Consider the following 24426-nt stretch of genomic DNA (forward strand, 5'->3'; position numbering starts at 1 on the left):
AGATCTCATTACGCCCTGTGGTCAAGACTGGCTGGCTTAGCCCTTTAAGCTGCACTTGTGTCAATATAACTATTCAAAAGCAATCTCCCCACAACACACACATACACACACATACACATACACACCAAATGAAAGAGACAAAGCAATTCCCTGGACCACAGCCTGCTAAAGAAGGGGATCATCCTAGAGCAGACGTTCTCTCCCCCTTTGTTTTCTCTTCCCTCCACACAACACTTCCTGCGGCTGGTGCTGCTGCCACCGGAGGACGGAGGCTTGTTGTTTCCAAGCTCTCTTTATACTGATATCTTGAAATATCAAGCGAATATCAGCCTGCTAAAGAAGGGGATCATCCTAGAGCAGACGTTCTCTCCCCCTTTGTTTTCTCTTCCCTCCACACAACACTTCCTGCGGCTGGTGCTGCTGCCACCGGAGGACGGAGGCTTGTTGTTTCCAAGCTCTCTTTATACTGATAACTTGAAATATCAAGCGAATTAGAGGTTGGTGTTGTGTGAGTGAGCTTCTTTTCTGTTACTCGAAGCAGCCAGAAGGGCGCAAGGGGGAAGGCATGCCAAGCTGTGCAAGGGAGAGGGAAGGCTGGCCGTGAGCAGTGGGAAGATCTCCAGGGCAAAGCTGCGCTCACTGGCAAATTTCCTTGCTCTGGCAGCAAAGCAAATTAAAAGTCACGCTACAAGTTGTCTCACTTGCCACGGAGAGAATGGAAAGTAAAAGTGGGACTTGAGGAAATAGGTCCGTACAGGAAATTTTGCTGCAACGGACATTCATCCCCATCAGGCAGCAAGCACATTGTACGTAATCAGCCACCAAGTATTCATTGAGAAGTACTGGCCCTTAAGTAAGCACAGGATTACAAGCCTTAGGCCCCTTCCACACATGCAGAATAATGTGCATTCAATCCACTTTTTGCTATTCCGCACAGTAAAATCCAGCTTCAAAATACATTGAAAGTGGATTGAAGCTGCTTTATTCTGCACGGGTGGAAGGGGCCTTAGGCTTTTCATCTACATCTCAAACTGTACAGCTTGATTTTCAAATACTGAATTTTTCCAACAGGCTGCTGGAACACAGTTACCAACTTCCAGGCAGTGGCTGGAGATCTCCCACTAGTACAACTGATCTTCAGGCAAGAGATCAGTTCACCTGGGAAAAAAATGGCCGCTTTGGGAGGTGGACTGTATGAAAGTATGCTCCGTTGAAGTCTCTCCCCTACCCCAAACCTGTCTCCTCAGTCTCTGCCTCCCAAAATCTCCAGGTATATTCCAACTTGAAGCTAACAACCTTACAGTAAAGAGCCATCTGCAAACTCCCAAAGATGTGTCGAATCGGGGCTGACGAATACGATACAAAGCCCAGATCCCTTCGAGATCAATTGGTAAGCAGAAGGAGCAAAATTCATTGAGTGAATTATCCATCATGAATTATGCACTCAGCCGTCCTCTGGGATATCAAAGACTGCTTTGAGGCTTCTAAAAGAATCACCGTGGATCGCTGACCTTTCGGTGCCTGCCAAGAAATCCCAGAGAGTCACCAAACGTACATTTACATATGAACATTCAAGTAAGAAGGGGTGTTTTTTTTCCTGCAGTAATTAAACCTGGGCAAAAGTGAGTAAATAATTTTTGCACAACACTCGCGTTACGAGATCAAGATAACCATTCAGGCAGACGAAAGGGAAGTCTATTTCATCAAAGAAAATGTTTTCCACGCTCTCTCCTGTCAATCTGAATTTTTTATTTCAGCCACTAGATGTCGCAAATCCCAAATAAAAGTCTTGTCGTTCCTCAGAGCCCCCCATGATGTCATATTAACTGCAAAAATCCATGGGTTAAATAACACCATTGAAGAGATTGGGGGTCACTCTTTCACTATGCCAGGGGTCCCCGAGTACTTTTAGAAAGTTGCTTAATTTTTTAATATATGTTACACTGTTTTCCTTGTAGCATTTAAAAGTTTCAGGTGTCGGTTTAATTTATCATTGTGGATCGTTCGTCCCCAGCATACACACAGAGTAAATAAAAAATACGTGGCTATTTTTGGCCGGGCTGTTTTCATCTCAGAGCCCGAAGAGGCCCGATTCATATGAAAACAAGGGAGACGACTGCATGAAACGGTTCGTGCAGATTTGTTTATTTTTTCCAGCTCACATCAGTGAACCTACCTTACAGGCAGAGGTGGGATCCAGCAGGTTCTCACAGGTTCCCGAGAGTAGGCTACTAATTATTTGTGTCGAAAAATTGACCTGCAAGAGCGGAAATGTCCTCATTGTACCACAGCGATTCAAACCATGGAACATATACTGCTCGACTGCCCCAAATACGAGGGATCTAGGACCAGACTTTTTGCTCTTTGTCCTGTAATCTTTAATGAAATGCTTCTACTGTAATGGGGAAGACGCTTACGTTTTTACTAAACACCATTCCACCTCCCAGATTTTAACTTTTGTAGCTAAGGTTCCTTATAGAAACTTTTGAAATGATTACTCTCACGATGGATTTCGCTCATGTATGGGATACTTGTTTGGACAATGTTGGCTGTTATATGGATTCTATGCCTAATAAAGGTTTATATATATATATATATATATATAATTATTTGTGTGTGCCGAGAGAGGGTTACTAATGGGTGATTTTGCCACGTGATTTTTGCCTTAGTTACACCCCTCCTCTCAGCAGTAGCGCGCAGAACTTGAAGCAGTCTAGCAGGAGGTGCACCGGCTTGCATGGCAGCCTGCGCATGCATGCATTCATTTCCCACCCAAGGACCGGCGCAGCGGCCGCGTCCTTGCCACAGCCCCGCCCAGGAATGCCCCACCCCCGGAATGCCCAGCCACGCCCCCGTCGTGCCCCACCCAGCCCCATTGGCTCTACGCCACAGTTTGAATCCCACCACCAAGGGAACCTGTTACTAAAATTTTTGGATCCCACCACTGCTTACAGGGCTGTTGTCAGAATTTGAGAACTAATGTTCAGGGAACACTCTGGACATTCGACGCTCAATATAAAAGTATCAGGCACTGGAGAATGCTGAGATGGAAATGAATAGAATTGCCCAGATGAATATATATATATATGTGCCCGAATGCGTCACCGGTTTCACTGGATTGCAGTCATTACATGCCACCTTGTGTCAACAGCGCATGCCAAAGCCCTGGACGATTGAATGGCCCTCGCGCATGATTGCACACTTCAGGCAATCAAAGTTCCCTGCTTCCTTTTGCAGGGCACCGGCCATTCATTCTCACCGCCAAAGCCAGTCAGAACAGATTTTTGCACAGGAGTCCAATCCATCATCGCTTTGCATGAATTTCCAGGTGGTTTTGCTTAAGACACCAGTTCGTGCATGCAAAGCATGAACGGAATGCCCGTCACGCTGGGAAAAAAACCTCTCCTTGGTTAACATATCCAGAAACCTGATTGCCAGTTTAATGAGCACAAGTCAACCGAGAAGACTGTTGGCATTTGAGGGAGACGTACACAGGTAGAAAAGTGAGGACGGGCTTCGGTGTATAAATATCAGTCCAGGCGCGGATGTCGAAGGCGTCCGTCCGTTCCCTTTGCCTCAGAGAGCGCTAGGAGAATAAAGACGGCGGGATGAAGGCCAGGCAACTCCCTAGCCAGGCCGACTTTGCTATGACTGGGAAGAAGATGCAAAAAGGAAGGCGGAGGTGAGTTGCTAGGGATCGTGGACAGATGTCCCCTTTTCTTGTCTTTCATGGCAGATCAGCAGGTGCTTTCTGACAGGTATGGCTTTTCTTGAGGTTTCCACAGAACTCCTGAGGTTTTAGCGCTTGCAATTAAACACTGTTTAAGGTGAACAAAAAATCCATTCTTAAGGATGGATGGATACACCAGAGCACAGGTGTAAAACTGTTATGGACTACAGTTCCCATCATCCCCTGCCAGCATGATGCTGGCAGGGGATGATGGGAACAGTAGTCCATAACATCTGGAGGGCCGCGAGTTTGACACATGTGCACCAGAGTATCTGGCCCACTGAGGGACAGTGACACCATCTACCTTTCCTGTGCACTGGAGAACCTGAAGCAAGAGAGACCTAGGTGCTCTGGATGTCTCTGCGCATGTCGTGAGTGGATTGTGGAATCCCATATCACTGGGAACACTCCCAGGGGTCTGCAACCTGTGGCTCTCCAGATGTTCATGGACTACAATTCCCATCAGCCCCTGCCAGCATGGCCAATTGGCCATGCTGGCAGGGGCTGATGGGATTTGTAGTCCATGAACATCTGGAGAGCCGCATTGTTGCAGACCCCTGCTGGGTCTAGTCCAAAGTTTTGGAAGGAATCTGTTTTCCACCTGAATCTGTTTTCGACCACGGCTCTTTATTATCACTGGTATATTACCACAAGGAATTTGAACAACATTTACAACGAACCAAAACATTGGAAACCTCGCTGCCCTGCCTTGTATGTGTGTTTTTTTTAAAAAAAACTCCCTAGTTGGATTGCATGGAAGTTTAAAGATGCACGTGAGGGAAATTGCAGATTGTCTTCTTCACGGGGTTATCCGGTGAATTTTCTTTTAACTGTCCTTGAGTTATGCTTCCTGTCTCGAGGCTGCTGAGTTTATTCTCGGCCTGCATGGTGTAGTTATTTAAGAGCAGTGGACTTTAATTTGGTCAGCTGGGTTTGATTCCCCTGCTCCTCTACATGAAGCCTGCTAGCTGACCTTGGGCCTGTCACAGGTCTCTCTGGATTTTCTCATTCCCACCTACCTCACAACAGTTTCTTTTGTGGGGAGAGGAATGGAAAAGGAGTTTGTAAACCTCTTAAAGACTCTTTAAAGGAAGAGAAATGTGGGGTATAAAAACCAACTCTCTTCATCCTACTCAACGTTGATTTAAATGGACTTGAAAGACTAAAGAAACTCTGCATAGGATCACGCTGTTCCCGTCAACTTCAGAGGACTTGAAGGCTTTTGTGTGCGTGTCACCTTGACTGGAAGTCATGCCAAATGAACAACACGTGATTCGGTAGCTTTAGCCAACGGTTGGGCCTGCACATCTGTAGACCAGTCGGAAAAACTGTTCTCTTTGGTCAAGCATTTGGGAAGGGGATGGGGTGAAATACCTTGGGCTTCTTACTGGCATAACCTCTGTCATGAGGGAGGGAGCTCGAAAGAAAAGATGGCCATTTTTTTTCCTCCTTCTAGGGTCGCAAGATAATCCCTGGCAACCAAAGGGGGGAGGATTATGGGCAGGAAAATTAGGATAACTGGCAACACAGTGATGTCACTTCCGGCAGAACTAGAAGTGTTGGCAACACAGAGACGGTCTGGAATTTGGACAAAAACTCTATGGTAGAAGTCATTTTTACCATAGAGTTTACTTACCAAATACCAGAGCATCCCTGAGTTGCGCAGCGCTCTGATGACATCACTTCCGGCACCTGCCAGAAATAAAATTGCTGCATTGCCAGCAACACAGGCCAAGGCTTGGGTTTTCTGCTGCTAAATCCGTCACTAGCCAGTTGATTGGTGCCAGCAAGGGGATCTGGTTATGGAGGACCTACCCTGTTTCCCCGAAAAGAAGACATCCCCTGAAAATAAGACGTAGTAGAGGTTTTGCTGAAGTGCTAAATATAAAGCTCCCCCAAAAGTAAGACGTAGCAACGTTTTTGTTTGGAAGCATGCCCGTCGACCAGAGCATGCAGCTGTGGAGCGGAAAAATAAGACATCCCTTGAAAAGAAGACATAGCGCATTCTTGGGAGCAAAAATTAATATAAGACACTGGGCCTTTCCCCACTTACCTTAAGCCCTGCGCTACTCTCCTCAATGGTAGCTGGGTCCCCAGCACCTTCCCCACGCTGTCGCTGCATCGTGCCCTCAGTGTAGCGGCGGCATCCCTGGCACTCTTTGTAAACGGGCACCTTCTGGATGACCCAGCGTGGGGATGCCCGTGGCGCTAGCCAGGATGCCCTGCTGAGAGCAGCGTGCAGCATAGGGGGGATCCTGGTGAGTGGGGAAACGCCCTCTGTCTTATTTTCGGGGAAACACGGTAGCAAATCTACCCCCTACCAGTTTACTTTCATCCTTGGAGGGGGAACAGGGGACTGCAGCTACAGCTGAACATGGGATTTTCAGCTCCTTTTCCTACACGACAGACACCTCTCCCACTGTTGCATACACACCCAGTGAGTGTGAGAGAAATACTTCGCATTGCAGTCTTTCCATGACCACAACTTTTTTTGGGAACAGTAGATACAATATCTTTTGTGGCAGACTCAGAGTTGATGTGATGTTAGGTCATGTTTTCATACTACTAAGTCCCCAACATTGTTAAATATAAGGGAATGTCTCTGAATTGTTATTCTTATTTACTTAACTTGCAAAATGTATGTATATGCTACCTTTTACCCTCACAAAGACAACTCCAGCATGATAAAATCATTTTAACCCCATTAAAATCAACCCCTCCCCAAACACGCACCATTGTAGGAGGCCCCTTCCGCACACGCAAAATAATGCGTTTTCAAACTACTTTCACAACTGTTTGCAAGTGGATTTTGCTATTCCACACAGCTTCAAAGAGCACTGAAAGCAGTTTGAAAGTGCATTATTCTGCATGTGCGGAATGAGCCAAAACTAATTAAAACAGAGTTAAAAAGAAAGACATTTGAAAAAACAGCATTTAAAACATGGATCAGGAAGGACAGACTCCTGTAGCTACACACGTTCCAAATATACTATGGACTTATTTTCAGGAATCTTGAGTATAAAGAATCATTAATTTCACAATATATTCTACATGTAAATTAAAAGCAGGTTTTAAAAGAGAGGCAATATTCTCTTATTCTTCCCTTCCTCAGAGAGGTAAGTTGTGGAACAAGGTAGCAGTAAGGCTAGTGTGCCCCACCCTGATCTTCTTGAAGAAAAACAAAATGCAATTGTAATTTTTAAAGATCCAGAGGTCACAGAGGATACATGTCTACTATAAATCTACGCAGTGGTGGGATCCAAAAATTTTAGTAACAGGTTCCCATGGCGGTGGGATTCAAACTGTATGTAAAGCGCCAATGGGGCTGGGCAGGGCACAATGGGGCATGGCCGGACATTCCAGGGCAGGGCATTCCTGGGCAGGGCTGTGGCAAGGACACAGCCGCTGCGCAGGTCCTTGGGTGGGAAACGAATGCACACAGGCGCAGGCTGCCACGCACGCCGGTGCACCTCCTGCTAGACTGCTTCAAGTTCTGCGCGCTACTGCTGAGAGGAGGGGCGTAACTAAGGCAAAAATCATGTGGCAAAATCACCAATGAGTAACCCCCTCTCGGCACACACAAATAATTAGTCACCTACTCTCAGGAACCTGTGAGAACCTGCTGGATCCCACCTCTGCCCTGCAGGCCGCACTCAATTTAAAAAAAAGCAAAGTACATCAGCTCAAGGCAACCTGGAAACCATTTTGTCTTACCTTTAAGCCCTTAACCTTATCTGGTTGATTACTTGGTGGCAAAATGGAACTCTCCAAGTTCAGAGGCATTCTTTGCACATGTCCCTTGTTCCAACATAGGCCTTTTCCACACATGCCACTTAACACTATTTCGAAGACATTTTTGATCCCAATGTTTACAACTAAGTTTGTCTGCATTCCCCTTCTCACTCCTCTTCTTTCCTGCCAGCTTTTCTCTCCGTGCGTGTGCTGTAGCGATGCTTCATAGCGTCACTGGTTCATTGATACCCAAAAGGGATGGGGAAGAAAAATACCAAAAATAATAAACACCGGTTGGAAACCATAGCCTGGTGCTGCACTTTTAGGTTCTGGCTACACATCTGTTTTCACGACGTCCAGCTTAGCTTTACCTCAAACGCGCTCTCTTATTTGGTCTCGACGGAGTGGTGGATTCATATAACCAATCAGTTGCAAGACCTAGCTGTGTCCCTTGATGATCTTCTTCTTATGACTGCTAATGAGATATACTGTCTCATAAAGCAAAGACTCTTTGAGCAAGGACTTCCAGAAACTGATAAAGAAAGCACAAGCAAATAAAACCTGCTCTCAATCCATCTGCATATTTTGCCTCGTTTTCCCCACTCCTGCTAACTATCTACATCTTCTTACACCGCTGAGCCCACTCTGAAGATAGCAGCGCTGTCACCTAAGCCAGATGCAATGTTCTTCCTTCTACCCAGAGACGATATGGCCAAACAGAGAGCACCATCTTTCCCATCCTCTGATGGAGATCTTGCATCTGCAATCCTGGTTTTGAAGAAACCATCCATCATGTTCTATTATATTGCCCTTTACATGCTGTAGAGCGGGAAAGACTACTTAATCCTTTCTTAGCTGATCTAGGCAACACTACAGATGCTGTCAAAACTTTGTTCTTCTTAGACAGCAACTCAACTGCTACTATCGAACAAACTGCTAGATTCTTGTGTGTTGTCATCACTGAACATTCCCAAATGCTCAGTAGACTCAATTCCAATTCAGTGCCTTAATATTCCAGCTCTCATGATGCTTGTTTTTTTAAAACTTTTTTACCAGCCAATTTTAATTTCCATTGTATAATTTATATATATGCCATTAAAGGTTTCATCATCATCATCATCATCATCATCATCATCATCATCATCATCATCATCATCATCATCATCCATTTTAAGAACAAATCTATAAGGTGAGGGACCAAAAAAATGGCAGAGCAAGTGCCGAGATTTTAAGACAGGGAGCGTGGAAAATGGCTCGTGATTTTGGCGGGAAAAAACAAAACGTTTCCGTATGATCACACTGTGAGGGAAGCTGGCTTAGAAAAGTTTCAGGGGAAAGAAATCCTGTAAAACTGTTTTCCGATACAACTGAGAAAAAGTGTCTCCAAAACCAAAGCGGGGGCAAAAACAATGCAGAACTCCACAGAGGAAATGTCTTCTTTTCAACCTGAAAATGTCACAAACAGCATATGTGGAAAAGGCCTATAGAAAAGCACTGAAAACAGGCAAGAACGTTATATGTGCAGAAATGGAAAACTCCAACTATCCCTACAATTAAAAAATGGCGGGTGAAGATGTCAGAGTTGGCAGAGATGACCACTAACTTTGTTGCTCAAAGAAAAGAACTTAATTAAGTTTATGGACAATTGGAAACCCTTGATGGAGCATTTAGATAAAACAGGAAAAAATAAATTGATGACTAGTGGTTTTGAAGGTTAAGGATCATTAAAATAAGAGCCAAGTGAGGCTTTTATCGGTAATGACCTAAAGATCTAATTTGATCTAGGTGCTTAATGAGCAAGTGCTAAAGAATTGCTTTTAGGGTTACTAGTCGGTGCAGAAGAAACAGGTACAAATGGGTCCATAAGTACAAATGGGGCAGATAGTTCCCTAAAGTGAAATGTCAGTATCCCTGTCTATTGATCAAGCAACCACCAGTGAGTGACAGGTCAGGCCAGGGTTTGGCTGCAAAGTGTGACGCAAAGCAATGAGATAAACAATACTAGAATGACACATCCCTCTTGATTTCTAGTTTCTTTTGGGAATTCCATCAGTGTCCCTCAGCAGAATCTTCTGGGTGGGGCTAGTTTAGTTCCCAGCAGCAAAACAAAAAAAGATGTTATGATATGGGACCGGCAGTTGGCTGTGATTGGTGTCTCAAGGGCACTGCAGTGCATGGTGATGCAACGTAGAGCACATCACTTGAAAAGGAAGAAGGGGCAGGAAGGGAAAGGTAGAGCTAAGAACAGTGGTGGGATCCAAAAATTGTAGTAACAGATTCCCATGGTGGTGGGATTCAAACTGTGGCGTAACGGCTATGGGGCTGGGCGGGGCACGACGGGGGCGTGGCTGGGCATTCCGGGGGCAGGGCATTCCAAGGCGGGGCTGTGGCAAGGACGCAGCTGCTGCGCCAGTCCTTGGGCAGGAAACAATTGCACGCAGGCACAGGCTGCCACGCACGCCGGTGCACCTCCTGCTAGACTGCTTCAAGTTCTGTGCGCTACTGCTGAGAGGAGGGGCGTAACTAAGGCAAAAATCACGTGGCAAAATCACCAATTAGTAACCCCCTCTCGGCACACACAAATAATTAGCAACCTACTCTCAGGAACCTGTGAGAACCTGCTGGATCCCACCTCTGGATAAGAAGCAAATGTGCTTTCCTGCACATAGACCACAGTACCTGGTTGACTGTAGATCATATGCAGCTCTACAATCTTAAGGACATTGACTGCCTTTGTTGCATGTGATGGTCGATCACGGAACTAAAGGAAAGCAAGTCAGTTGCAAGAATGTCCTCAGTACTTTGTGTTAACGTGATTAACAGTGGCCAGTCCGACCCTAAGAAGACACAGTAAGAATGGCTTCCTCAGACTGGAGATCCCTCGAGTCCAGCATTGTCTTTCCAGACGTTTCTACAACGGCGGTCCCTGACCTTTTTTGAACTTGCAGGCACCTCTGGAACTCTGATCCACTGCCGTGGCTGCAATGCCTGCCACAACATACCTTCAGTCAGACTGTGAGGATCCTTAAGAACAAGCCAGCTGGATCAGACCAGAGTCCATCTAGTCCAGCACTCTGCTACTCGCAGTGGCCCACCAGGTGCCTTTGGGAGCTCACATGCAGGAGGTGAACGCAATGGCCTTCTGTGGCTGTTGCTCCCGATCACCTGGTCTTCGTTAAAGGCATTTGCAACCTCAGATCAAAGAAGGTCAAGATTGGTAGCCATAAATCGACTTCTCCTCCATAAATCTGTCCAAGCTCCTTTTAAAGCTATCCAGGTTAGTGGCCATCCCCACCTCCTTGTACTGTAGTGGGTTGCTAAAGCGGTTTTAAACAATCTGCACAAAATCTCCAATGGCCAGTAAGAAGCCTTGTTGGACAAAGGACCCATCTGACCCTGCTCACTTTCTAGAAACCCTTGGCGGGTGCCTTTAAAAGTGTTGGTGTCCATGAACATTAGGTTGGGGTCCCTTGCTCTAATCTAGAAGCTCAAAAGCCGGTGAGGAGCATTCCATGGAATTTATTCCCCTGCATTTGGTAGCTGTCCCAGCTGAGATCCACATCCTCCAACCATTTGTCCAATTGGGTGCTGTGTGGTTTCCGGGCTGTATGGCCATGTGCTAGCAGCATTCTCTCCTGTCGTTTCGCCTGCATCTGTGGCTGGCATCTTCAGATGATCCTCTGAAGATGCCAGCCACAGATGCAGGCGAAACGTCAGGAGAGAATGCTGCTAGAACACGGCCATACAGCCCGGAAACCACACAGCACCCAAGTGATTCCGGCCGTGAAAGCCTTCGACAATAAATTTGTCCAATAACATCCTAAGACCCGGGGTATACTGACTGATGTTTCTATCCCACTGGTCACCCAGCATAAGTTTGCATTTGCTTGCCTTCAGGCCCTGAGGCAAAGAAGTTTCACAAAAGCTGAACCATTTTCTTTTAGACCACAGAGGACTAGCACAGGAGTTTGGGGAGCTAGTTACGGAAAAAGATCAACCAATATATTTTGTAGACCTGTTTGCAAGATTCGTGTTCCGTGGGTTATTTTTGCGAGAATCTCCCGGACTGAGCTTCTACGGCTGCTCCAGCGGCTCCTTCAATGTCGTCTGCGCTGACCGAGCCCCTTCGTCACGCCGACTCCACGAAGTCCACGCAGCAGTGACGCACCCCTCACAGATAAACGAATCAGCTGATTTGATTGCAGCAAAAAGGCTCAATTTATCGTGCCCCCTTTTAGCAAATGTAATCCCGGCTTCTCCTTGGTAATAATAATAGATGTCATCTCGGTTCCCTTGAGACAAAAAAACGGGCCTCTGCACTTTCCAGACAAGGCCCATCTTATCCCCTCCTGCTGGCCATATCTCAAAACTTGGCTCACTTCCATTTTCCTGACAGGAAATGGCTTTATCTTTGATTAAAAGAGAGGCTTTAATCAAATAGAGTGCTTTGCCAAGCAAGGGCCAAGATTCCAGTACTCTTGGCTACAGCACAGGAATAACACAAAGTCAATGTTTCCTCCACCGGCTCCAGCCAGAAACCCATTACCAATCATTGCGTACGTGACGTCCATCTCAAGTAAACGCAGCGCCCTTCACCAATGTTACTTTGTATGCCCTCTTGGGTTCTTCCTGAGAGGAGACTTCGCAGCCCACGTTCGGAAGCTTCGGGGTATCTTGTTTCTCCCTGTAGGACCCGCAGTATAGGTTTGCATTAGGATTCCCGCAAGACTTTTGCAAAAGAAGAAGCTGTTTGCGAAACTTGTGGAAGAGGCCACAGGAGAGCAGCAGTGGCGTAGGAGGTTAAGAGCTCGTGTATCTAATCTGGAGGAACTGGGTTTGATTCCCAGCTCTGCCGCCTGAGCTGTGGAGGCTTATCTGGGGAATTCAGATTAGCCTGTACACTCCCACACACGCCAGCTGGGTGACCTTGGGCTAGTCACAGCTCTTCTGAGCTCTCTCAGCCCCACCCACCTCACAGGGTGTTTGTTGTGAGGGGGGAAGGGCAAGGAGATTGTCAGCCCCTTTGAGTCTCCTGCAGGAGAGAAAGGGGGGATATAAATCCAAACTCTTCTTCTTCTTCTTCTTTTGCGAAGGGGTTGACAAACGCATGGGGGACAGAGCTAATGACACCAATGTCCTTATGGCTGTCCAAATCACATGGTGGTGCCCATAACACAAGATGTCCCGGACTTGTCCCGTTTGACCAAGGTGGGCAGACTCAGAGTCACTTCTTTTCATGTTCTCCCACGAGAAAAAGAATCCTTATGCCTGGGAAAGTGGTGTATCACGAGGAAAGCTAAGCTGTTCTTGTTGTCTATCTTCATGTTGTCTATCTTCATGGTAACGCAGGGAATCCTGCTTACATTCCCAAAGGTGAGGTATATTAAATCTGATTTGCAACATAGGTGGATGTTGCTTCTCTTATAAATGCACTGAAATGAAGTCAGCCGATAAGCAAAGGAATGTCTAGTTTCAACCATCAGGATAAAATTAGGGTTTCTTAATGACAATTCAGGTCAAGGGAGAAAATAGGGAAATAGACTTTTTACTGTGAGTATTCATTTATGGTTTGGACAGATTTATGGAGGAGAAGTTGATCTCTGGCTACCAATCTTGATCCTCCTTGATCTGAGGTTGCAAATGCCTTAGCAGACCAGGTGCTCGGGAGCAGCAGCAGCAGAAGGCCATTGCTTTCACATCCTGCATGTGAGCTCCCAAAGGCACCTGGTGGGCCACTGCGAGTAGCAGAGTGCTGGACTAGATGGACTCTGGTCTGATCCGGCTGGATTGTCCTTATGTCCTTATGTTCTTATGTTCATGGGTTTGGAGCCAGTCAGATTTGAAAAAGAGAGGATTGGGTTCCCTTCGACCAGCAAATCTGTTGTGGATCATGGGAGCAGCTTGAGCAAAAGCTATATGGAATGGGGCTATAAGAGGGAAGGAAATGAGGTCAGATTGAGTGAGAAGAGGGATCTAGGAGCTGAAAGCTTAGGATCCAACTCCAATGCAGCTTTCAAAGGAAAACCATTAGGAATCAAGCAACCTCCCTGCTTTCCTGATCACGAGGCTATTACGGTACTCTGGTCCAATTGGAACTGCACCATATGATTCTGAGATTTGTGTAGAGGGGCTTTATGAATTCACTAGGGTGAACCAACTGATGCCCTGACTTGAATGGCCTAGGCTAGCCTGACCTCATCAGATCTTACAGGGAAAAAGAAGAAGGCTTTATTTACAGTCAATGACCAAATATATTACAAATCTCCAAAATATCTACAACAAAACAAGAATGCAGATCTCTCTCCCATATTCCAGCACTATCCATCTATATATCATTATACTATGTAAACACCAAGCAGCATAAAAATATTAGACAAAACAAAAGTATCTAAGGGGGATGCCATATTCAGTTCATTTTTTCTTTTTCATAACGAATAGACAGAATTTTGCTACCCATTTAGTAATATTCTCCTTCTTATCTTGTAATAGTTTTTCACAACAAACTTTATCAGAACAATATGTCATCTTGTGTAGTAGATGTGACAGGCATTTTTTCCTTGCCTCCTCATAAAGGGGACACTTTAATAACATATGCTCTATAGTTTCTACAGAATTCAGAGAGCAAGAACATAACCTTGCAGCATAAGGTATCTTTTGGTATTTCCCTTCTAAGACAGCAGAAGGTAAATGTGCACTTCTTGCAAGAGTAAAAGCTCTCCTTAGATCTTTATTATCCAGATAAGTTAAATAAGGAGCAGGGGAATCAGATCTTACAAGCTAAACAGGATCAGCCATGGGTAGTACTTGGATGGGTGACCATCAAGGAAGTCCAGGGTTGCTGTACCGAGGGAGGCAATGGCAAACCACCTCTGATCGATTCTTGCCTTGAAAACCCTCTGGGGCCACTGTAAATTGGTTGCAACTCAAAGATACTTTCCACCAACACCCAGTTGATGGCTTGTGAACCACATACGGCCTACAAAGCAAGCACACCAGATTAAAATCCACGGATCTTCGGCTTCTGTGAGCGTTGTCCTCACCAAGGACAAGAGCATCTGGTCCTTGGCTGGGAAGTCGAACCACAGGCAAAGTGGCCAGATGTCCTTGCAAAAGAGACTTCCACCCACCAAACCTCTAGGATGACTCTTGAGCACGTGGAAGATGCTCGCCCTTGCCTTCAATGGTTTCATTTCAATAGTGCAAGCTATTGCTACTGACAGAACCAATTACTTTCCTTTTGGCCTTCATCAGAGCGCAGTGCAAGCAGATCACGATGTTCTGGATGCCATGCTAATGAAATATATATATCATTTGATCCATAAAGCTAATTAGTTTCAACAGGATTTGTCAAAGTATTTCTTGGAACGAGCTCAGTCCTAATTCTGCAGCATTGAGTCATCATTTTATAGTTTTCAGTGGGCAGGGGATAAGAGCAACAGCATGTGTAGTGGTTAGAGTGTCGGACTAGGATCTGGGAGACCCAAGGTTGAAAAAAGCCCCACTCTGCCACAAAAAGGTGTTGGGTGACCTCGGGCCAGTCACAGGGTTGTTTTGAGAATAAAGGTGGGACCTTTGCCAAGCCTGGCTTCCAATTGGCCACTGGAGAATTTATTGGCTGTGCAGATTTTTTTTAATGTTGCTCTGGCAGTGGCTGTCATCACAGCATGAGCATATTTACAGTGTAATTGAAGGTAAGCTGCGGCAGCCATTTTGTGGCTGGCTGTGCCCCCGGGAGCAGCCATTTTGTGGCTGGGCCCGCCATGCTGTGTCAGGATTCCAAAGGTGCCCAGACACTCAAAAATGTTGAGAGCCTCTCTCTTAAATAACTGGGAACAGTGCAGTATAATGGTTAGAATGCTGGACATTTCAGTGGAGGAGTCCAGGGTCATCTTCCAGCTTGCTATCCAGTCTGCACCACGACTGTGAATGCTTTCAAAATCTTGACTATATTCTCCCAAGTTCTGGCACGCATGAGCTGGTAATCTTACAACCATCATAGTAGCTTTCTCAATATCAGCCATGAAATATTTGTTTGTTTGTTTGTTTGTTTGTTTGTTTATTATATTTATATACCGCCCTCCCCCGGAGGGCTCAGGGCGGTGAACAACAAGCATAAATAGAGCACAATACAATCAAGACTAAAATAAGTTAAATATTAATTAATTTGGCTTTATATAAAAGAAACCCCACCCCATTAAAACGCAACACACTAAATCAGCATAACAGATGGCACCTACAATCAAATCCCCTAAAAGAGAGAGGGAGGGGGACGGCAGGATCCACTGATGTTATAAAAGGATCCACTGATGTTATAAAAGGAGGGGTGCATCAGAGTTTCAGTACTGGATTCTGGCAATGAGCTATTAACACTTAAATGTTGGACACGCTTCTGGGAATTTCCTTGGTGAGATTTTGGTTAAGTCAGCCATAATGTGGAAATCACTCCACAGCCAGAGGATCCTGTACTCAGTTGCTGCAAAAAGATAGCCCAGACCCCAGACTGAATACAAACAGAGGCACAACTCAGTGGCCAAGATGATCCACTGGAATTGATGCAAGAATTACAACATCAAGACAGCTAAAAACTGGTGGGAAGATTGTCCAGAGCAAACCACAGAAAATGAGACAGTCAAGATCTTGTGGGACTTTTGAATTCCAATGGGCAAGTATCGGCACATAATACAACAGACATCACAGTGACAAGAGGACAAGAAAGTGACCATCATCATCAACTCAGCAATACCTGGTGACAGCAGGGTCACTGAAAAAGAACTTGAGAAGGTTATTAAATACCATGATTTGAAAATCGAGCTTCGGCGACTATGGCACAAATGAACAGAGGTCATCTCAATGGAAGTCAGCACCCTGGGCACCATTCCAAACACACTAGGGCAGCACTTGAAACACCTGCAAATCGACAAAAACAACATCAGTCACATTCAAAAGGCAGGCCTGCTGGGATCTGTATGAATACTATGCCAATACATTACCGCATCCAAGGCCTCCGCGTCCAAGGCCTCCACATCCAAAGCCTCCAGGTGCAATGAAAGGCCAACAGTAACCAGCTAAATAACTGGCAGCTGTGTGATATCAAGCAAAATTAAATAATAATACTGGATGGTCAAGTCATAATGGACTTACGGCAGCCCCAGGGTCACAGGGTTCGCAAAGCAAGAGATAGGCAGAGGTGGGCCCTGTCCGCATAAGCCCCTGAAACGTTTTGCTAACGTTTTCAAAACCCCTCGTTTGTCCACACTCAACCCCTTGAAAACAGTTCCTGGCCACCATTTTGTGATCATTCTGGGTTTGGTTTGGCAGTGGCGAAGTGGCTAAGAGCAGGTGCACTCTGATCTGGAGGAACCGGGTTTGATTCCCAGCTCTGCTGCCTGAGCTGTGGAGGCTTATCTGGGGAACCAGATTAGCTTGTGCACTCCAACACATGCCAGCTGGGTGACCTTGGGCTAGTCACAGCTTTTCGGAACTCTCTCAGCCCCACCCACCTCACAGGGTGTTTGTTGTGAGGGGGAAGGGCAGGGAGATTGTAAGCCCCTTTGAGTCTCCTATAGGAGAGCAAGGGGGGATATAAATCCAAACTCTTCTTCTCCTTCTCCTTCTCCTTCTCCTTCTTCTTCTTCTTCTTCTTCTTCTTCTTCTTCTTCTTCTTCTTCTTTTTACTTCTTCTTTGATCCAATGCTATGAAGTTGCAAAGCCTCGTGCTGCGATTCTCTAGGGGTTGTGTCCTCGTAGTCATGTAGACAAAATCCCTCGAATTTTTTTTTAATGACGTAAATACAGCACAAGATGGCCAGCTCGAGCTCAGAAAATGGTGCTAACAAGGATCCAGGCACGGAAACAGCAGAGTGGTACGGGGAACGATTGAATGAGATCGACAAAAAGAATCACTTGGGAACAGCGCACAAATTAAAAAAAATTCAGACAGGAAATGAAACGTTCTGGGTTTAAAACAATGCGGAACTCCATGGAGGAAACACTTTATTTCCTGCCTCAACATTTTATTTGGTTTGTGTGGAAAGGGCCGTGGTTGGCCATGCCTTCCTCTTCTTCAGTGCCTTCCTTGGTGACCTCCCATCCAAATACTGATCCCACTTAGCTCTGGAGTGTGGATGAGAGACGGACCCAACCACATTATGGGTACAGTTTTGCCAAGTTGCCGCAAGGGCCTTCCAAAGCAAGGGGGCAGCAGACGTGGGTCTCCCTTCCGTCTTCCCTGGATGTAAGGATCCTACTTAGCTTCTGAGCTGTGACCAGATCCAGCTATTCAGGCTGTGTCCCCGTATTCCCAGCTGGACATTTCAGTTAATCTATTACGGAAGGCTTTCGCGGCTGACACTAACTGGCTGAAGTGGTTTTCCAAGCTATGTGGTCACCATCTGGTACCTTTTCCTCCCAGGTACCTTGCCTGCATCTATGGCCAGCCTCTTCAGAAAACCCACAACAGCCAACACATTTCAGTTACTTTCCCCTCCTGGCGTAGGAGGTTAAGAGCTCGTGTGTCTAATCTGGAGAAACCGGGTTTGATTCCCAGCGCTGCCGCCTGAGCTGTGGAGGCTTATCTGGGGAATTCAGATTAGCCTGGGCACTCCCACGCACGCCAGCTGGGTGACCTTGGGCTAGTCACAGCTTCTCGGAGCTCTCTCAGCCCCACCCACCTCACAGGGTGTTTGTTGTGAGGGGGGGAAGGGCAAGGAGATTGTCAGCCCCTTTGAGTCTCCTGCAGGAGAGAAAGGGGGGATATAAATCCAAAACTCTTCTTCTTCTTCTTCTACATGAAAATAACACACACGGAGGGGGGCACAGCACAGGTGCACTGCCTCTGAAAATGGAGGTTCCATGGCCTGAACTGAACCTTCTCTGTCTAGACGTGCAGTGGTTGCAGGCTGTGAACTCTCCCCCGCCCCCCACCGCCCCGAGCTGGCCTCTCTGGATTGGGCCCATGGGCAGTCTCTCTCTCTCTCTCTCTCTCTCTCTCTCTCTCTGCTTCCAAGAGGCGCAGCTCTCAGGCAATTGGCTCGGGCTCCCCTGGTTGTGAAATCAGCAGAGAGAGAGACGCAGCTGGCCGACGAACCACTTGGGGACCGCAGCTTAAGTGTGCGTCACAGCCTTCTGCGGGGGGGGGGGCGGGGGGGGCAGGACAGGGAGGGGAGAAGTGGAGGCGGCAACGTGGCCAGTGGCACCCGGCGAGGCAGCCCTTCCCTGCCTCCCCGTCGAGCCGGGCGGAGCGAGGCTCCGGCTGGGGGAGGGGGATCGGGGGGAGCCCCCCGAGATCGGGGGAGGGGGGCGGCTGATTGATGGGCAGCCGGACGCGCCTGTCGCCTCCCCTCCGCCGCCGCCGCCGCCTCGCCCGGGCTACAACCGGCAGACGGGCAGGGAGCGCCTCGGCAGCCCTCCGCGCCCAGCCCAGCAGCTGCCCCAGCCCGGCCCGGACGGCGCTCCCCGGGCGGCGATGCGGCTCCCCAGGAGGACGAGGACTCGCAGCGGCAGCCGCGGGAAGGCAGGCATGGCCCGGCGGCCCGGAGGTCGTTGAGCCGGCGAGGGAGCCGCCGGGAGCCCGGCGTCCGAGGAGGAAGCGCCGGCAGGAGGGGGCGACTTCTCCCTAAGAGAGGGAGTCCCCGGGGGGTGGGCGGCCAGAGAGAGAGAGAGGAAGGAAGGAAGGAAGGAAGGAAGGAAGGAAGGAAGGAAGGAAGGAAGGAAGGAAGAAAGAAAGAAAGAAAGAAAGAAAGAAAGAAAGAAGGGAGGGAGGGAGGGAGGGAGGAAAGGAAGGAAGGAAGGAAGGGAGGGAGGGAGGGAGGGAGGGAAGGGAGGGAGGGGGGGGAGGGAAGGAAGGAAGGAAGGAAGGAAGGAAGGAAGGAAGGAAGGAAGGAAGGAAGGAAGGAAGGAAGGAAGGAAGGGACAAGCGGGGAAGGGAAGAACGAGAGAGGCAGACCGGCGAGGCCAGGGAAGCGGCGAAGGGGGCGGGTCTGCAGGCAGCCCGGTGGGGCGGGGGGGCCGCTGGGCTCGGCTAGAGTCGGTCTCTGCCCCGCTGCCTCCGCCGCATGCCCGCCTAGCCAGCGCCCGCCGCCACTCTCGGGCTCGCAGCGCGGCGTCGGCGTCGGCGGCAGGATGGAGGCTCCGGGCTCGGCGGAGGCGGCGGGGAGCGGCGTGGGGGGCCGCCGCGGGGCGGTGGAGCAGCTGTCGGCGGCGGTGGGGCAGCGGACGAAGGCTCTGGGCAGCGCCCTGCAGGAGTCCCGTCGCCAGCGGCGCCTCCTGCTGGTGATCGTGTGCGTGGCGCTGCTGCTGGACAACATGCTGTACATGGTGATCGTGCCCATCGTGCCGGACTTCGTGGCCATCATGCAGCAGCAGCAGGCGGCCGGCGGGACGGCGAACGTCAGCGGCGGGGCCAACGCCAGCAGGGCCATGCTCCGGCCGCGCTTCCCGGCGGAGAACCTGGACCTGAAGATCGGGGTGCTGTTCGCCTCCAAGGCGATGCTGCAGCTGCTGGTGAACCCCCTGAGCGGCACCTTCATCGACCGCGTGGGCTACCCGCTGCCCCTGCTCATCGGCCTGGGGGTCATGTTCCTCTCCACCGTCATCTTCGCCTTCGCCGAGAACTACGGCACCCTCTTCGCCGCCCGCAGCCTGCAAGGGCTGGGCTCGGCCTTCGCCGACACCTCCGGCCTGGCCCTCATCGCCGACAAGTACTCCGAGGAGTCGGAGCGCAACCGCGCCCTGGGCATCGCCTTGGCCTTCATCTCCTTCGGCAGCCTGGTGGCGCCCCCTTTCGGCGGCATCCTGTACCACTTCGCCGGCAAGAGGGTGCCCTTCCTGGTCTTGGCCTTCATCTGCCTCCTGGACGGCCTGCTCCTCCTGGTGGCCATCCGGCCCTTCAGCGACCGGGCGCGGGACAACATGCCCGTGGGCACGCCCATCCACCACCTGATGGTCGACCCCTTCATCGCCGTGGTGGCCGGCGCCCTCACCACCTGCAACATCCCCTTGGCCTTCCTGGAGCCCACCATCGCCAACTGGATGGTGGAGACCATGGGGGCCAGCGAGTGGGAGATGGGCCTCACCTGGCTGCCCACCTTCTTCCCCCATGTCCTGGGGGTCTACATCACCATCAAGCTGGCAGACAAGTACCCCCACCTGCAGTGGTTCTACGGGGCCTTGGGCATGGTCATCATCGGGGCCAGCTCCTGCACCCTGCCCGCCAGCCGGAACTTTTGGCAGCTGGTGGTCCCCTTGTGCGGCATCTGCTTTGGCATCGCCTTGGTGGACACCGCCCTGCTCCCCACCCTGGCCTTCCTGGTCGACGTCCGCCACGTCTCGGTCTACGGCAGTGTCTACGCCATCGCAGACATCTCCTACTCGGTGGCCTACGCTCTGGGGCCCATCATGGCCGGGGAGATTGTCCACTCCTTCGGCTTCGTCAAGCTCAACTTGGGCATGGGCCTAGCCAACATGCTGTACGCCCCGGTCCTCCTGGCCCTCAGGAACATTTGCAAGATGAAGCCCTCCCATTCGGAGAGGAACATCCTCTTGGACGAAGAGCCCAAAGGCCTCTACGACACCATCAAGATGGAAGAGCGGGCGGCCAAGGGCAGGAACCGCCATCCTGTAGGGGGAGCCGAAGAGAACAGTGTAGACTCTTACCATAGAGACTTCAGAGGGGCCTCTGAAGAGGATTCTTCAGGGGAGGACTATACCTAGAGGGTGGGCGGAGAGGAGAAGATCCTACCTGTTACCTTGATGTCCCAATGTGCCAATATATTACACTTTAACCTTTGTCTTGACGTGACGGCCTTCTTGACGTCTTTCTCCTTGAGGTGCGACACCGGGGTCAAGAGGAAAGCCACAAATAGTTATGTAACATGAATGGTGCGTTTGCATAGATCTATGATGGTCTTTTGAAACGGGGTGGGGGGGGAAACCTCACCGCTCTGAAACTTCCTTGCCAATTCTGTGTGTGCCAAGAGGTTTGACTGCAGTGTTTGTGTGTGACTTTGGCTGGTTCACAGGTGCATGGGCATCCCTTGATTTCCTTCCATCAGGTAAAGCAACCCTTCAGACTGGTTCACGCATGCCATGGGGTTTCTGCCGACATCCTTATTACTTTCCCCGAGCTTTAAACCGATGGGTGAGCTCAGTCCATTGAACGTGTTGGGGTTGGCCCAGATTAGAAAGTGCTCTGTGGGTGGTGTTAGGTGTGTCTTGGTCATCTCCCGTGCGCCAGTTTCTCACTTGAGGCGGCCAGTGACCAATCAAGGGGGGGAATTGCAGGTGTGAACCAGCCCTTTCAAGTGTGTGCACCTGTGTTTTAAAAGAGAACTCTCCTGAAAAGCAAAAATATATCGCTATATCAAAATCAGCAGTGACGAGGTGGGATGCATAGCCAAGGATTCTATAAATATTGTACCCTTATACATACACAAGTGAACCATGTCTCATTCTTTTCAAATCTGTTTCCTATTTAACGCCAGCAATGGAAACCACGTTATGTTCTTTTTTTTTCCTTGGTGGGGAAAGGGTGTAATTTGATTTCTGTTTGTGCTGCTATCCCGGTCGATGCAATCTATCATGTTTTAGTCTGAAGCTGCTACAATAACATGGTCTGAATAAATAAGTTCCATGGTTTTCATTCTGTTGGTAGTGTTTCCTTGGGATAAGGGGTTCGGCCCCTTTACGTTGAAGGGACTCTCCCGGGGGAACTAAACAGCCCTGTGGGTTTTGAAAAAGTCTGACCCTGCCTTAGAGCCATTCTGCTTTTTTTTAAAGGGGGGGGGTTGGAAACCCCAACAGAAATCCAGCTGGCAAAGTCCCACGAACAGGCAAATGCACCCCCCTCCCCACCCCCCCCCCCCCCAAAAAAAAAGCTAGATAGGGCAGAAAGCAAAAGAAAAGGTCTGATCTTTTTGTTGGGATAAGTGCTCCTGGTAGTTGGAGATTATCCCTTATCGTAGAAGCCTTACCTCGTGTGTGTGTGCGCGTGTGATGGATCCCAATGTGCGGCAAGCTTACACAAAAGAAAGTCGGAGTCAGTTGTAGTTTTTAATCTAATAAAAAGAGTATTTATTCGTGAACTCCATTCTGGATAGAAAAGTAGGTAGATAGAGTCACTATGCTATCCTAATCTAGCTGGATGGAGATGGATGCGCGGAGCATCCATCCTCTCTCTAGGCATGGTAGGAAAAAGAAGAGAGAAGGGGTCGGGGAAGAAGCCGGAAGGAAGGAAGTCCCTGAGAGTATCAGAGTCTAACATCAAAGGGATAGAACCAGCATGATAGAGTAAAGGTGTCAAATCCCGAGGTCCCTCTCTAGCCACTAGCTCTCTAGTAAAAACCCCTCTGTAGGTTGAGGCAGGAAACAGCGTAAAGTCCTTCACTTCCAACACTTTTAAAGAATCTGTCCTGAAAGGTTGGAGTTGTGCCTAGATCTCTCCCGCTGAACTCAAGGAGGTTTCCTCGGAAGTCAGTTACGCTGCGTTCAGTAGGACTGACTCCTTAGCAAAAGAACTAGGGTGGGGGTGGGGGGCTTGCCTTTGCCTGAATGGCGCCCCCCCCCCCACCAAGTCTGGGGTTTGTTTGCGTTCCCTTAAATCGCAGCCACTGGCTTTTCTTTGCTGAGTGATATATAAGATAGGGATGTCCGGAGGTTTTCCCCAGGAACGGGCTCCTCCGATGCATCCAGAACAAGCGGCGTATTTGTGAGCGTGCGGAAGTTCGAGACGCAGGAAAAACACCAATGCGATTCTGTGCCGGTTTGGGGGGATAATAGGGTGGGTTGCAGTGGGTGGGAAACCCCCGAGCGACTCCCACTTCTTCCCACCGGGCAGTTTCTGGGTTTACTCCCAGGCTGGGACTTCCCAGGCTTAGGATGGCGTTGCGCGTCCCTTGGGCTGCGATCCAGCGCCCAACTAGGGACGCAGCCCCACCCTGCGGATTCCGGACAGTAAACCGGAATGGCTTCCCTGGGGCTTACCCCCGAGTAGACACATTTGAGGATTGGGAATCCCCACGGACTGCGGTGGATTGGCAGCCACCCGGCTGGCGCGGTTACTCGGAAGGAAATCCTGTTGAGCTCGATGGGACTTTCTCTCGAGTAAGTGCCTGAAGTCTCCTCCCGGGGCTTCGTTTAGTCTGTGCGTGGTCTTTCGCTGGGACACTTTTCTCCCTCTTTGGTTGCATGAATTCAGGGCCGAGCCTAAACAAGTCTACTCAAAAAGTAAGCCCCCTTCTATTCAACGGGCTTACTCCCAGGAAAGCGTCCCTAGAATCGCGCTGTTAAACAGTTTTCAGTTCCTCCCGCGCCTGATCTTTGCTTCGCTCCGTTTTCTTAGCTGGGAACCAGTCAAAAACCCTACTACCCAAAGGGAATCGACCCCAAAGAAACAGTGTTAACTCTTTAGAGTCATCCAGGCATCGCCAGGCCAGCGTGTGTGCCTGCGGGGGGGGGGGGGGGGTGCAAAATACAAACATCGAGTCACTCTGTGCAGGTCTGAAGACGGGGGGGTGGGGAGGGAAAGAAAATTACAGAACTGACGGAATTGGCAATCACACTTCTGGAAGGGGGTTCCCGGGAGGGAAGGCGATGTGGTACAGCCCTACCCGGTCAGGTCTGAAGCTAAGTGGGGTCGGATCTTGGTTGGGAGACCCCCCCGCCCCGCAAGGCTCTGTGGAGGAAGGCAGTCGCAAACGCCCAGCGCTCCCCACTTGCCTGGGAAACCCCCTTGAGGGGGTCCCCATAAATTGGTCGCGACTTGACGCCGCTTCACACACCCAGGAGCGGGCTCGCCCGTTGCTGAGCCTGGCCAGAGTTATTTTGGACTGAGTGGTTTACAACATGTCTGCTAGAGAGCCTCCCTGGGCCGGCTTTCTGTCCACCCCCCCCCCCCATGCCTCCCGGAAGCTCAGGGACCAGGCTCGGAGGCAATGGCCAGCCCCTTTCCTTCGCCTCCACGATCTGGC

The 24426-nt window shown here is 49.3% G+C and overlaps 2 protein-coding genes across 2 annotated transcripts in view; both read left to right on the plus strand.

The window, feature by feature from the left end:
• Nucleotides 1–3481: 3481 nt before the first annotated feature.
• Nucleotides 3482–24426, plus strand: part of CHAT (choline O-acetyltransferase) — a 93793-nt gene continuing 72848 nt past the window's right edge. Inside the window, exon 1 of the mRNA XM_048506248.1 lies at nucleotides 3482–3682. Within this exon, the coding sequence (XP_048362205.1) occupies nucleotides 3609–3682 (74 nt within the window). The 5' untranslated portion in view covers nucleotides 3482–3608. The remainder of the gene's footprint in view (nucleotides 3683–24426) is intronic.
• Nucleotides 19301–22100, plus strand: SLC18A3 (solute carrier family 18 member A3). Its single transcript, XM_048506251.1, has one exon. The coding sequence runs from the start codon at nucleotides 19583–19585 to the stop codon at nucleotides 21170–21172; it is 1590 nt and encodes a 529-aa protein (XP_048362208.1). The 5' UTR covers nucleotides 19301–19582; the 3' UTR covers nucleotides 21173–22100.

Source organism: Sphaerodactylus townsendi, linkage group LG08, assembly GCF_021028975.2.
Source record: "Sphaerodactylus townsendi isolate TG3544 linkage group LG08, MPM_Stown_v2.3, whole genome shotgun sequence".
Classification (NCBI taxonomy): Eukaryota; Metazoa; Chordata; class Lepidosauria; order Squamata; family Sphaerodactylidae; genus Sphaerodactylus; species Sphaerodactylus townsendi.